General features: G+C 42.3%; 1 protein-coding gene across 6 annotated transcripts in view; it reads left to right on the forward strand.

The window, feature by feature from the left end:
• Nucleotides 1-12,723, forward strand: part of REEP1 (receptor accessory protein 1) — a 74,927-nt gene that overhangs the window by 35,825 nt on the left and 26,379 nt on the right. For 5 of the 6 annotated variants that reach the window (XM_063131857.1, XM_063131822.1, XM_063131830.1 and 2 more), the window contains exons 2-5: nt 1,851-1,923; nt 6,744-6,820; nt 9,957-10,077; nt 11,331-11,444. In XM_063131857.1, coding sequence (XP_062987927.1) covers nt 1,851-1,923; nt 6,744-6,820; nt 9,957-10,077; nt 11,331-11,444 — 385 coding nt within the window. Of the gene's footprint in view, nt 1-1,850; nt 1,976-6,743; nt 6,821-9,956; nt 10,078-11,330; nt 11,445-12,723 lie in introns of all 6 variants that reach the window. The other variant, XM_063131845.1, reaches the window with a different exon arrangement.

Here is a 12,723-nt window from a genome sequence, read left to right on the forward strand (position 1 = left end):
GTCACAGCTACACTGAAATCCTCAATTTCTGAACTGTTTGTTTTTTTTAAATGAGGCAGCAATCACTCTGCAGCAGGAAAGGAAAAGAAATGTGTGTGAGAGTGGGGGTGGATGAGTTAAAAATGAACTAGGAAGTTTATTCTCCAGACAGTGGGTATGACTTCATTCGTTGTCTAAAAACACTGAAAGCCAGGAGATGGGTAGTTAATCATAAAATGTATGGGAAGAATAATGGCTGAACCTTTTGTTTCATAACCTGGGTTCCTCAAGGATTAGAGATACAGCTTTGTTTTTAAATGAAAGCTGAGAATCTGGGGATTATGGCTCATCTGGGAGGTGCAAGTGCCCGCCTTTGGCACGCTGCAGTCACCCATGAATATAAATATGTGTCATCAGCATCCTGATAACAGCTTGAACAACTCACCCAACAATTCCAGAAAGATGTGAAAGAGCATTAGAGTCCAGATAAGAATATATAAAGAGGTGTGCTGGATAAGACCAAAGGCCTATCTAGTCCAGCATTCTTTTCCCACAGCGGCCAGCCAAATGCCAAACAGACTATGAACCCAACAGCACCCTCCCACTTGTTTTCCCCAGCAAGTGGTACTGGCTTTGGTGGTGGAGGTAATATATAGCCATCATGACTTGTAGATGGCACCCTGCAGAGCCACACATGGCAATTCACAGAGGAAATAGCAGTTATTGCCCAGTCTTGAAAGCTACAGAGGTCCAAGAACGTCAATAAGGTCACAGGATGCCTGTCTTTCTCCCAGTGCAGGGAAACTACCAGGGTGATATGAGGCAATCTGGCCAGAACCCAGGCCTGAAGCTAGATCAAAATCAATCTAAACAATTTCATTCAAAAACATCAGGAGCTGATTTTTCACTTCCTGCTTGAACACGTTGTCCAGGAGTGGTTAAAGAAAAAATGGACTTGTATAAATCCCTAATATAGGGATGAGAGAAGGGCTTCTTTAAAGACAGGTGGCCTTTCACAACATGTTACATTAATGATAGGATAGAATTTGATCACCTCTTTTGGCAAGCCTTCAGAAGCCAAGATAGACAGGGTCCAGCAGACGTGTTAGAGCATCTGTACCTTTTAATAGATGTGTAGATAGGGGATTTTGACAGCTTGCCATGTCAGCAAGCTACAGAGCTGAGAAAAAACTCCATCTTCTGCACAGTTGTTACGGCTGCCCCATTTCTAGCACATCTTAATCTTCTAGGCAATGTATGCATATAGATAGACAGATAGATGATAGATAGATAGATGATAGATAGATAGATAGATAGGAGGTTATGGATTGGATCCAAACTAACAGTGCAATCCTATGTACATGTACTGAGAAGACCCATTTAGTTCAGTGGGCCTTACTCTCAAGTAAGTAGGAGGCCTGTCCCTCTTGTTTCAAATTATTTAAAATTGGTATGTAAAATTGTGGTGTTAGCTGTTAACCAGTTTTATTGTTTATATTGCATTTTGATTGGTTTTTTGTGAGCTGCCTACAGAACCTTTGTTATGGGGGGGCTATACAAATTTAATAAATTAACAAATAATAAAATAAACAAATGAGCAAATTAGACTGTATAGGATAAGTTAGTTGAACTTAGGTCCTATTGAATTTGATGGGAAAGTTGATTTCAATGGGGACTAAGTGCAACTAACTTAGTCTGAATCCAGCCCTATGTATTCTTGTTGCTAAATCAATTGACCTCCTTTCAATGAGAACAAGAGATGAAGCTTTTTGATCAAATGTCCCAAAAGTACAGGAAAAAACTATTTACTTGCATTAAGGATATTTCCCTGTTGCAGAAAATGATTTTCCCCCATATTGGTTTTCTTCCAGGCTTATATTTGGCACTCTTTACCCTGCGTACTACTCTTACAAAGCTGTAAAATCAAAGGATATTAAAGAATATGTAAGTAGCACTTCTGGGAGTATCCTGTGGCAGCAGCCATAGGATCATTAAGGTAAACCTAGGTTTCTGTTTGCAAAATGCCATCTAATGGTTTTTACTCAGCCCTTTAAAAAGAATGAAGAACTAACTTGCTTCAGTGTTTCATGTGTGATTTCTCTGCATTCTTACTAGGTGCCAAATAATCAGTACAGTGTCTTCCACATTGTGCTTTGAAGAAGCTGCACTTGACAAAAGAAAATACTTTTTAAAAGCAATTTCTATATTAGCTAACCTGGAGATAATTTAAAAACCCATACACTTGGTACAAAGACAATAGAATCCAATTTGGATGGTGTTTACTAACAGTTGGATGGCTAGATGTCTTAGATCTTATATAAAATTCTATTTTCCTAAGTAGAATTTTATATAAGTGGAAGGTCTGGATAAAATACTTTTGATTGGTAATTTTTCTTCTATTTCATAAACTTCTTTCCTGGATTATTGCATTGTGTATCCTTCAGAATAAATTAAAATAAAATCACAATGCTGCCCCAGAAAAATACATATAATAGCATATAAGAGTGTCTTAGATGTTAACATCAATGTTGAGTTCAGCGGGTTGGATCCAGACTTAGGGCCTTGCTAGACCTGCCGGGATAAGCCGGCAGGGAGGCGGGGCGACGGCGCGCTAACTTTAACGCACGCCGCCCAGCCTCCTAGACGCACGACGCGCAGGGACAACGGAAGCCCTGCAGCGTTGGCCATTTTTTTTGTTTTAAAGGGGCCACGTGCGCCCGAAGACTCCAGAGAAGATAAGAGCCTTTTTTAAAAAAATTAAGCCCCCCCGTGCTCTCCCCGATGTCCGTGCTGCCCGTCTCCCTCTCCCCGATGTCCGTCTCCCTCTCCCCGATGTCCGTCTCCCTCTCCCCGATTTCCGTCTCCCTCTCCCTGATGCCCATGGTGCCCGCTCTCCCTTTCCCTGATGCCCATGGTGCCCGCTCTCCCTTTCCCTGATGCCCATGGTGCCCGTGCTCCCTCTCCCTCTGCGTGTCCCGTGTCACCCTCCCTCGTCGTTCCGTCTCGCCCTGCGCCCTCCCCCTCTCCTGGCGGTCCGGCCTTCCCCCCTATCTCCCCCCCCCGGATCAAACCCCCCTGGCGCGATGGGCACAGCGCTTGTATGAGCGCTGTGCCAGGTCCGTGGCTTTTTGCGGCTACTCGCTAGCGAGTAGCCGCAAAAAGCCACGGAAGTCTCTAGACGTTCTGCAGCCCCGGCCTCAGGCCGGAGCTGCGGAAAAGGCGCGCCATAAGCAACTTCGCTTATGGCGCGTTAGAGGAAGCTTCAGTGCGGCCTGGGGCCGGATTCCCCTGTGCGTCATGTGGAAGCACAGCAGGGAAACTGGCTCTCAAGGCACGCTAAGGCCTCGTCTAGCAACGCCCTTAGTCATGCTTAGAGGAGACCCACTGAAATAAACGAGACAAATAAGTCGTGACTGACTTGATTTCAGTGCGTCTAACTCTAAGCATGACTATGGCCATAGCTAAACCTAAGGTTTATCCCAGGATTGTCCTGGGGTCAAACCTGTTCATCTAAGTGCCACACAGGGCATTCAGCGCTCAGGCAGGGATGAACCCGGGATGATCCTGGGATAAACCTTAGGTCTAGCTACGTCCTATGTCTGGATTCCACCCAAAGTAGACAGCCATTTTATGACAGCTTTCCAAAACACTTGTATATATAAAATATCCTAATTCTTGTTTGCGTTTATTTCAACCCTCTTGATCAGGACAGATTTAATGAACAGTAGCTGCATGATGAATAAAATTATTTTATCAGCATGGCATTTTCCAGTTGTACTTCATTTAATAGCACATCACAGCATACCTAGGGTAGTATAGCCAATTCTTAACCTTAGATAGCTGGAACCAAGCATTAAATATGAAGACAGTTAATTCTGCGGTCACCAGGGCTGGGCTGGGGTTGGTGGGACACTGAATCAGGGCACATCTGTCTCTACACTAAGGGAATTCATGTTGTTTACCTGGGGCTGTTGTGCTTCCTGGTTCTTGGCGTGATTGATATGTGCTGCATTACACGGGAAGAGAGGGGAGACAAGGCGGAAGATCCTGCTGTTTCCCAGGGCTCCGTTAAAGGTTTGAATCAAGGAAGTGCCTCCCTCCCTCCCTGGAATGTGTGCAAAAGAGGGGAGGGGAAGTCTGCTGTACTGTTTCCTCACAGCCCCCAGGAAAGCCAGGGCTTAAGACCCTCAGCACACTTACTTGGGAGTAAGCCCCACTGAACACAACAGGACTTAGTTCTGAGTAGATGTAAGACCCTCAGCACACTTACTTGGGAGTAAGCCCCACTGAACGTAGAGGGGTGCTCTTGGTGGTGTAAGGGGGATCAGATCTGCCTCCCTTTGATGCAGGGAGGCATTTTACCCTCTTCTCCCCTGATCGCAGACACGGGAAAGTCCTTCCTCAGCAACCCCACCTTTACACACTGCTAATTTTGCGCCATTAGGGTATATTCCAGCTTTTCTTTGATCTATTTTATAACGGAATAAGGGAGGGAGATCTCCTGGCTAAGGCCAACATCGTCAAAAGGACCCACGAACTTCCAGGAGTGACCAGTTATGTGCGTGCTTTATTTTGGTTGTGTGAAGAAACCCAATGTTTATGAACACTGGGCGTCTTCTGATCCCGAGCTAATCAAAATGTGATCCTGAAGCAATAACACAAATGGTTATAAAGGAAGTTCCTGAAAACATAATAGCAATATTTATAAGGCCAAGTTGAAATGAAATGAATGACAGCTAAATATTCTCAGTACTGTACAAGAGAGATCACAGGGATATCATGCAATACAGGAGTATATAAATAGCAGGTGTTATGTAATATAACAGTGTCTCCTGTAACATTTGCATAGTTCAGTTACTGGAGAGGCAGGGGGTTAATTAGGGTTATGAGACCCATTCCAGCATAAGAGGGCACAAAGACTATTCAGCATCTGTGGCACAAATTTAGGATGTGATCAGGAACCTCACTCTGTGAGCACCTCCTCTGGAGAGGAGAATTGGCTGTGCCCTGGCCTTCCCCATCTCGAAAGCCTGATTTGTGCGCTGTTCTGCTCCACAGATTGGCATAGAGTGACAGCCCCTTGCACCCTCTCTTCCATCTATCTCATTGGGCTAAAAGTAGAGATTGTCCCAGACTCCTGTATAGCCCCTGAATTACGAGAATGGTCAGGACTACCTCCGTTTAGTAATCCCCTTGAAATAATGTATTTGGAATGTAGACACTGCATAAAACCTTTAAGTGTTTTGTGAAAATTCTTATTCATTGATATTTTCATACTGTTGAAAATTATTTGAATTTTCAACAGTATGAACTAACAATTAAGCTTAATATATTAAAGCAAAAAAAAGAGGAAAACTAGTTTATACATGCGAAGCAGAACTGAAACTGGGAAGTGTGTGGAATGATGCGAATTTCACTGCTCATGCCATAGTACATTCAAATTTGCTTCATAAATGTAAAAGCAATTGCAATCAGTTTCATATGCTTGTTGTTCAAGCTGCCGAGCAGATGGTCCAAGACCAAAACAGATAATCTAAATGTGCCTCCCCTCCACTCATCTGGGGGTAAAACTATGAAAATTAAATAAACAATTGATATTGCTGCCCTTCACTGGTACCCCCACATCTGCTTGCAGCACTCTGTCTAATGGTAGGACTGGCCCTGGCCCCAAGAGAATAAGTAGGGGGAGAAAGAGGTAATGCCCACAATAGTTAGGAAGTGGCAAATGAACATTTGCTTATAATTTGACTTCTGCAATGAGCTCTACATAGGGCTACCATTGTACCTAGTTCGGAAACTTCAACTAGTTCAAAATATGGCAGCCAGGTTGGTCACCAGTACATCTAGGGGTGAGCATATTGTTGGGGCCAGAACTTTTCCTTGGGAATTCTGTTTGTGCTCAGAAACACAGCTCACAATACAGGTCCTACTTAGCAGAGTAAGTTTATTAGCTTCTGATTTCTTTACAGTTCCGTGTCACTGTGCAGAGTGACAAAAGCTATACACATATACATATATACACAGTTTTTTATCTATATTACATACAGCTGTGATTAGGCTAACCCAGCCTCAAGGATCTTTGGTATATTCATATCATTAACACCATGATATCTTAGAGAATCCTGGCAAGGTTCCCAGTACAGCTTCTATCTCAAGGTAATTGCTCACAGATAGTCTTCCTCTGTTTAGCCTTGAGATAGCCACACACACAGTTTTAATGACTACGCAAGCCTTTTACTTTCTTAAACTTAACACATATTACCCCAACATTAAAATCACTCCACTGGCTGCCAATTAGTTTCCGGGCAAAGTACAAAGTGTTGGTCATTACCTTTAAAGCCCTAAATGGTTTGGGTCCAGGTTTCCTGCAGGATCGCCTTCTCCCGTACAGTCCGCCCCGCTCACTCAGGTCCTCTGGGGTGAACTTACTTCAGTCAGCCAAGACTAGGCTGACATCAGTTTCCCAGAGGACCTTTTCTTCTGTTGCCCCTGGATTATGGAATGGCCTGCCGGAGGAGATTCGTAAAATTAGCTCTCTCTGTGATTTTAAGGCAGCTTTGAAGACTAACCTTTTCCGGCAGGCCTACCCAGATTAATGTAAAATCAAGAATTTTTAAAATGTGTTGATTCCTGTACTAATGTTGTTCCCCGCCTTGATCCAAAGGAAGAGGCAGGTAATAAATAAATAAATTATTATTATTATTATTATTATTATTATTATTATTATTATTATTATTTATAACCAAAATATGCTTGCTTTCTAGGTAAAATGGATGATGTATTGGATCATATTTGCACTCTTCACAACAGCAGAGACGTTCACAGACATTTTTCTTTGCTGGTTGGTATTTAATTGAAATGTTTCCTTCCTTCAACAAATAAAACAAAAATCAGGGAAATGTAAATGTTTTTAAAAGTAAAACAATAATATTAGGAGGAGCTCAATAACACCAGGTGCATAGAATACTTGTTTTGGAAGCTGGCTAGTTCCTCCATTTGGAGAGTACAGGGGAAGTGGTTGGGGAGGGGGGGAGGAAATAAAATGTCAGTGGGATGGAAAATGCTGTGCCAGGCAAACAGATACACTGACTTTAATGTGAGGGGTCTGCTGCTGTGAATAGAAAGCTGTGAATCCAGCTGCCTCATTCTGCTCTAATGGAGAGCGCTCAGCAAGTAGATTGTGGATTGTCAGAAAAGGCAAGGCTGGCTCAAGGTATTTTGAAGGCAAGGTTAAAATGTTCCACTCCCGCAAGTGTAACATAACTTCTGTCTGCATTTGTGGCTGAGTCTACTCCCAAGGAGAATAATTGAAACTATGGCAGAAGGCTTGAGAGATGGAAGGGGAAAGGAAATGCCTGGTGGTCAGTTGACCATAAATAAACAATGTATGTATGTACAAAACATACATAGGAGACAGAGCAGAAATGCACTCCCCCCCATCATCATAATACATGTGGCAACAAACTCAGCAACTTTGCCTGCAGATAGTCCAGTGCTGCTTCCTGTGAAGGGCCTGCTGCTGCCAACACTCTCACTAATCTACTAGAATTCTTTGAGAGGGTCAACAAACATGTAGACAGGGGTGATCCGGTGGACATTGTTTACTTGGATTTCTCAAAGGCTGTGAACAGAGTGCTGCACTAGACGGACCCTTGGTCTGATCCAGCATGGCACTTCTTCTGTTCTTAACATAGCTCTGACTCTGTGTAGGGCAACGAGGGCAGAATCTACACTACTGCTTTAAAGCGCTTTATAACAGTTTTGACAACTATTGGGGCCCAGGACACACTGCAGATACAGTTTTCAAAACGTTTTCAAAGTGCTTTAAAGCAGTAGTGTAGATCCCCCCCCCCCAGGCCCAGCCACACTGCTGGGGAGGAACAGCCCACCAGAGACCTGCTGCCACCCTGATTGTGGCAGGCATCACCTAGGAGTTTATATCCTTCCTTCTGGTCAATCCAGTGATGCCCTACCCTAGTGGTATGGGGCAGGTGAACAGTGGGCTGGCAGTGGCAAGGGAAATTGGGAAGGAGTTCAAAGAAAGAAACAGGCAGGTGGGCCCCAGCAATTGCTTGAACTGTTCTTCCTGACATAGTTGCAGTGTACTTTCACGTGCTTGCATACATGCTAGAAACATTAAACTAGCAAATTGACCATGTAGAGTAACCCCTTGAATTTTGGGGCGGGGAGGTAACTTATGCTACCTTATAGTAGAACTGCCAGTGGGGGATGCATAGATGGGTGTAGTAGAAGAGGAAAGGCCTGAAAGGAAAAGTACAGGAAAAAATGAGAAGGGGATGGCAGGAGGGAAGAGAAGAAGAGAGATCGTGAAGAAGGAAGCAGAAAAACACACAAGCATGGCTAATACATTCTGATTTTCCTCTTTGCATTTCCTCTTTGCCATTTCTAGTCTGTACGTATTTATGTTCTGAGTTCTTAGTTAAGCAAACTCGACTGTATCGGGTAGGAGCTTAATCCACTCTTTTTGGGAACTGTTGAGAAGTGTTGATGTCTTGCAGAGAGTTTCCATGTGGCATCCCCAAATGTAAAGGGGGAAGGTGGACAGCTGATAGTTGGGCTTATTCATTGTATGGTTCAGCAGGGTCACAGGAAGGCTGAACTGGAGCATGTGAGGCTGACTTCCAGTTCTGTTGTGCATAGAGGTACACACATCCAGTTGTGTCACTAGAAATGCAGATGGAGCTGGTTTTAAGGTTATGAAACAAAATTGGGTGGGATAGCTAATACCCTGGAAGACAGGAACAAAGTTCAAAGTGATCTGGACAGGCTGGAGCGCTGGGCTGAAAACAGCAGAATGAAATTTAATAGGGAGTTCAATTTCCCTATAAAATTTCATTCTAAGAAAAAGAAACTAAATGCACAGTTGCAAGATGGGAGATACATGGATCAGCAATATACAAGTTAGAAGGATCTTGGAATTGTTGTAGATCACAAGCTGAATATGAGCCAACAATATGATGTGGCTGCAAAAAAAGCAAATGCTATTTTGGGCTGCATTAATAGAAGTATAGCTTCCAAATCGTACAAGGTACTTGTTCCTCACTATGAGGAGAGACTGAAAGAACTGAGCATGTTTAGCCTGGAGAAGAGAAGATTGAGGGGAGACATGAGAGCACTCTTCAAATATTTGAAAGGTTGTCACACAGAGGAGGGCCAGGATCTCTTCTCGATCATCCCAGAGTGCAGGACACGGAATAACGGGCTCAAGTTGAAGGAAGCCAGATTCCAGCTGGACATCAGGAAAAACTTCCTGACTGTTAGAGCAGCAGGGCAATGGAACCATCTTCCTAGGGAGGTTGTGGGCTCTCCCACACTGGAGGCCTTCAAGAGGAACCTGGACAGCCATCTGTCAGGTATGCTTTAAGGTGGATTCCTACACTGAACAGGGGATTGGACTCGATGGCCTTATAGGCCCCTTCCAACTCTACTATTCTATGATTCTATGAAATGTCTTGGCAGGTTTGAGGTTATACAAAGGCAAAAAGGCGAGGTGAAAAACTTCTAAATGCTGGTACTATGAAGCAATTGGCCACATGAAAAAAAGGATTATTGTGCTATCTCTTGAAAGGGACAGGACTTCACAACATTCAGACCAGCTACCCCAGAAACACATCAACAGCATATAATTGAACACTTTACCAGTCCTTGGGCATCTCATAGTTAAGAAGAATTGTAGCACCAGAATGATATGATCTTCCAAGAATGAAAAAGGCACTTGTGAATCCTCTGTAATTTTAGGCTGTTGCCATTTCAAAACAAATGTAATATACTTTTAATATGTATATATTCACACAAGGCTTTTATTGTGCACTTGTGATGCACACACAACTGATGTTCTAGATTTCCACAACTGGTTAAATGAAAACACTATAATTGCAAAGACCTGTGATTCTCAATTGTAGGGGGAGTACTCTATATATCTTCAGAGGTAAATATGTCCTTTTGTTTTCCTATAGGTTTCCATTTTATTATGAACTTAAAATAGCTTTTGTAGCTTGGTTGTTGTCTCCATACACAAAGGGCTCCAGTCTCTTGTACAGAAAATTCGTACATCCAACACTGTCTTCAAAAGAAAAGGTAATTGCAAGTGTTTCTGGTGACTTCAGAAAAGGATTATTACAGATTTACCTGGGAGTAAGGATTATTCTACAGACTTACCTGGGAATAAGTTCCACTGAAGTTAGTTGGACCTACTTCTTAGTAGACAAGCATAAGATTGCACTGTTATATATTTACATTTTCTGCTTTCAACTCATGATGAGTTGTGTGTTTTTTTAATAGCGTGCTTACATCCATGACCTATTCTCCTTGAATCTGTCTAATCCTTCTTTAAAGCCATCTATCAAAGGCCCTCTTCACACAAGGCTTTTATTGTGCACTTGTGATCGATCACATGGAGGTTTGCGGGTCCTTTTCACAATGTTGTCAACTTCCAGTGCCTCTCCTGACATTTTTAAGCTATATTCCACCTCTGTTTAAATCTCCAAAAGTGCAGTAATAAATATAAACTGCCATCAAAGAGGTGTATTTCCAGAATCACACTATGTTGCAGTGGCATCTATGGGCAGTATAAATGAAACATACAGAACTTGCCCACAAAGGAAATGTACCACCACCATCCCAAAAAAGAGGGGGAAAGTACATGTATAGTGCAAATTTTAATTCTGAAAAGGCTCTGGAAGAAGAAGCCCTAGTAAGAGTACAGGACTTTTGTTTCATGTAGAGATGCTCTAATAGCCATTACATTATGGCTAATGGCATTAGCTATTAGCCATCTATCTAATAGCAATCTTGTCTGCCTGTGCCTGGTCACAATTAGGTGTCAAAGCCTTTTCCTCAGGTTGGGTGGTGGATTGCTGTCCTCTTAGATTGGGCCTCAGGCAGTCTGATGACCTGCATCTGTAGGACCTCTGCCACAATCAATGTGTGCACTGTCCATCTATAAACTGTTGTGTGAGTCTAATTTTTACACCAAAAGAGACACCTGAGTAAGGGGAGATGAACCCTTACCTTCCCACCTCACCTCTCCTACGCTCTGTTGCTTCAGTAACAGAAAAGGGGGAAGATTATATCGCTTTTGATATATAGATCTGACAACTGCTTCCAGTCTTCATGCATCAGTAAGAAAAGCACCTGAATAAACAAGCATGGTTGCCCCTGCTGCAACTGGTTTGATCCAGGATCACTATCTCTGAAGGACAGGGAATTCAAAAATGCTTAGGCGGAGCCTGGAAATTAGTTCCCTTTTCTGAATGACAAGCCAGGGGAGGTGCAGGGGTCTGAGCGCTCCTTTTGAGTATGATTGTGTGTCTGTTTTTCTTTTGCAACAGGAAATAGATGACTGCCTTGTCCAAGCAAAAGATCGAAGCTATGATGCCTTGGTGCATTTTGGGAAGCGGGGGCTAAACGTTGCAGCCACAGCTGCTGTGATGGCAGCTTCCAAGGTAGGATAATATAGGATATGGTAGTGACATTAACATCACAACTGAATGTTGTTCATAACCAATGGCAGTCAGTGTCCCACACATAATGCTTGAGGTAGGATGTTCTGAACTCTTTCACTGTTTATATATAATCTTCTTGTGATTGATAAACTGAGAAAGGCTGAAGATGTCTAAAAGTGCACAATCCGATTGTGAGGATACAAACACAAGCATCTAGGAATCATATTCAAGGCTCTTACTTATTGATGTTTTGAGATAGCTGATACCAACATTTGGCTTTAGGTTTTTTTAAAAAAATCCCTCCCTTTCACAATGGATAACTAAATAATAACTATATTGTATCCAGGAATGAGTGGGGCTGAGGTTACCTATGAGTCCTCTTCAGAACTGCTTCATTTTATTTTAGGAAATGTGAGTTTACAGTTAACCTATTTATTTTTTATTGAGTTACTCTAAAAGAATTCTACTTGTACCCCAAATAGGGTACAAAAGAAAAACAAATACTTTAGTGGCTTGACTTTTTAAAGCTGCAATAATTTTATAAATGTTTAAATTTTTGAACCGTATTGGAACATTAACTACTGAATCCAATTCATTCTTTATTACAATGTATTTATTACAATTATTTCTTAACTTAATTATGAGAATTAAATATGATAAAATTCTGATCATGAAATGGTCACCTCTTGGCATAAAGTTTTCCCTTCATAATGTGTTTGCTAAATTACGTTGTAAAAGGGACTCATACACCTAGATGCCAAGCTGCAGAAAGCATTGCATAATAGCCCAATCAATAAATTTGTTGTATAGGAAGATGTGGGGAAAGTATTAGAGTCGGAAAATGGACAAAGAAGAATGATGTGGGGTAGAGGACTTAAGAGTACAATATTAGATTTCCTATCGATTTCCCACTTGATACTATGGGCTGGTTCACACATAATACTAAGCCATGATTCGGTTTTTGAAATCTGGCTGGTCATTGTAGTCAAATCCATCCCTGCAGACAAACCATGGTTGGTTAACCAACTACAAACCACAAATAGAAACCATGGTTGGTTAACCAACTACAAACTGCAAATAGAAGAAGCCCATCCCCGCAAATCAAAATGGCTTGTTGTTGGCTTATGAAATCTGACTTGTTTAAATCACAGCTTCTCAAATAGAATAATACTTTCCCATAGCTAAAGAGTTTCAGATTGGTGCTCGAAGGTCCTTGCATACTGTAGATGGAAGTATAGGGGCTTGCAATGTATTGTGTCACCTTATTACGCCAAACAAA

This window comes from Elgaria multicarinata, chromosome 1, assembly GCF_023053635.1.
Source record: "Elgaria multicarinata webbii isolate HBS135686 ecotype San Diego chromosome 1, rElgMul1.1.pri, whole genome shotgun sequence".
NCBI lineage: Eukaryota > Metazoa > Chordata > Lepidosauria > Squamata > Anguidae > Elgaria > Elgaria multicarinata.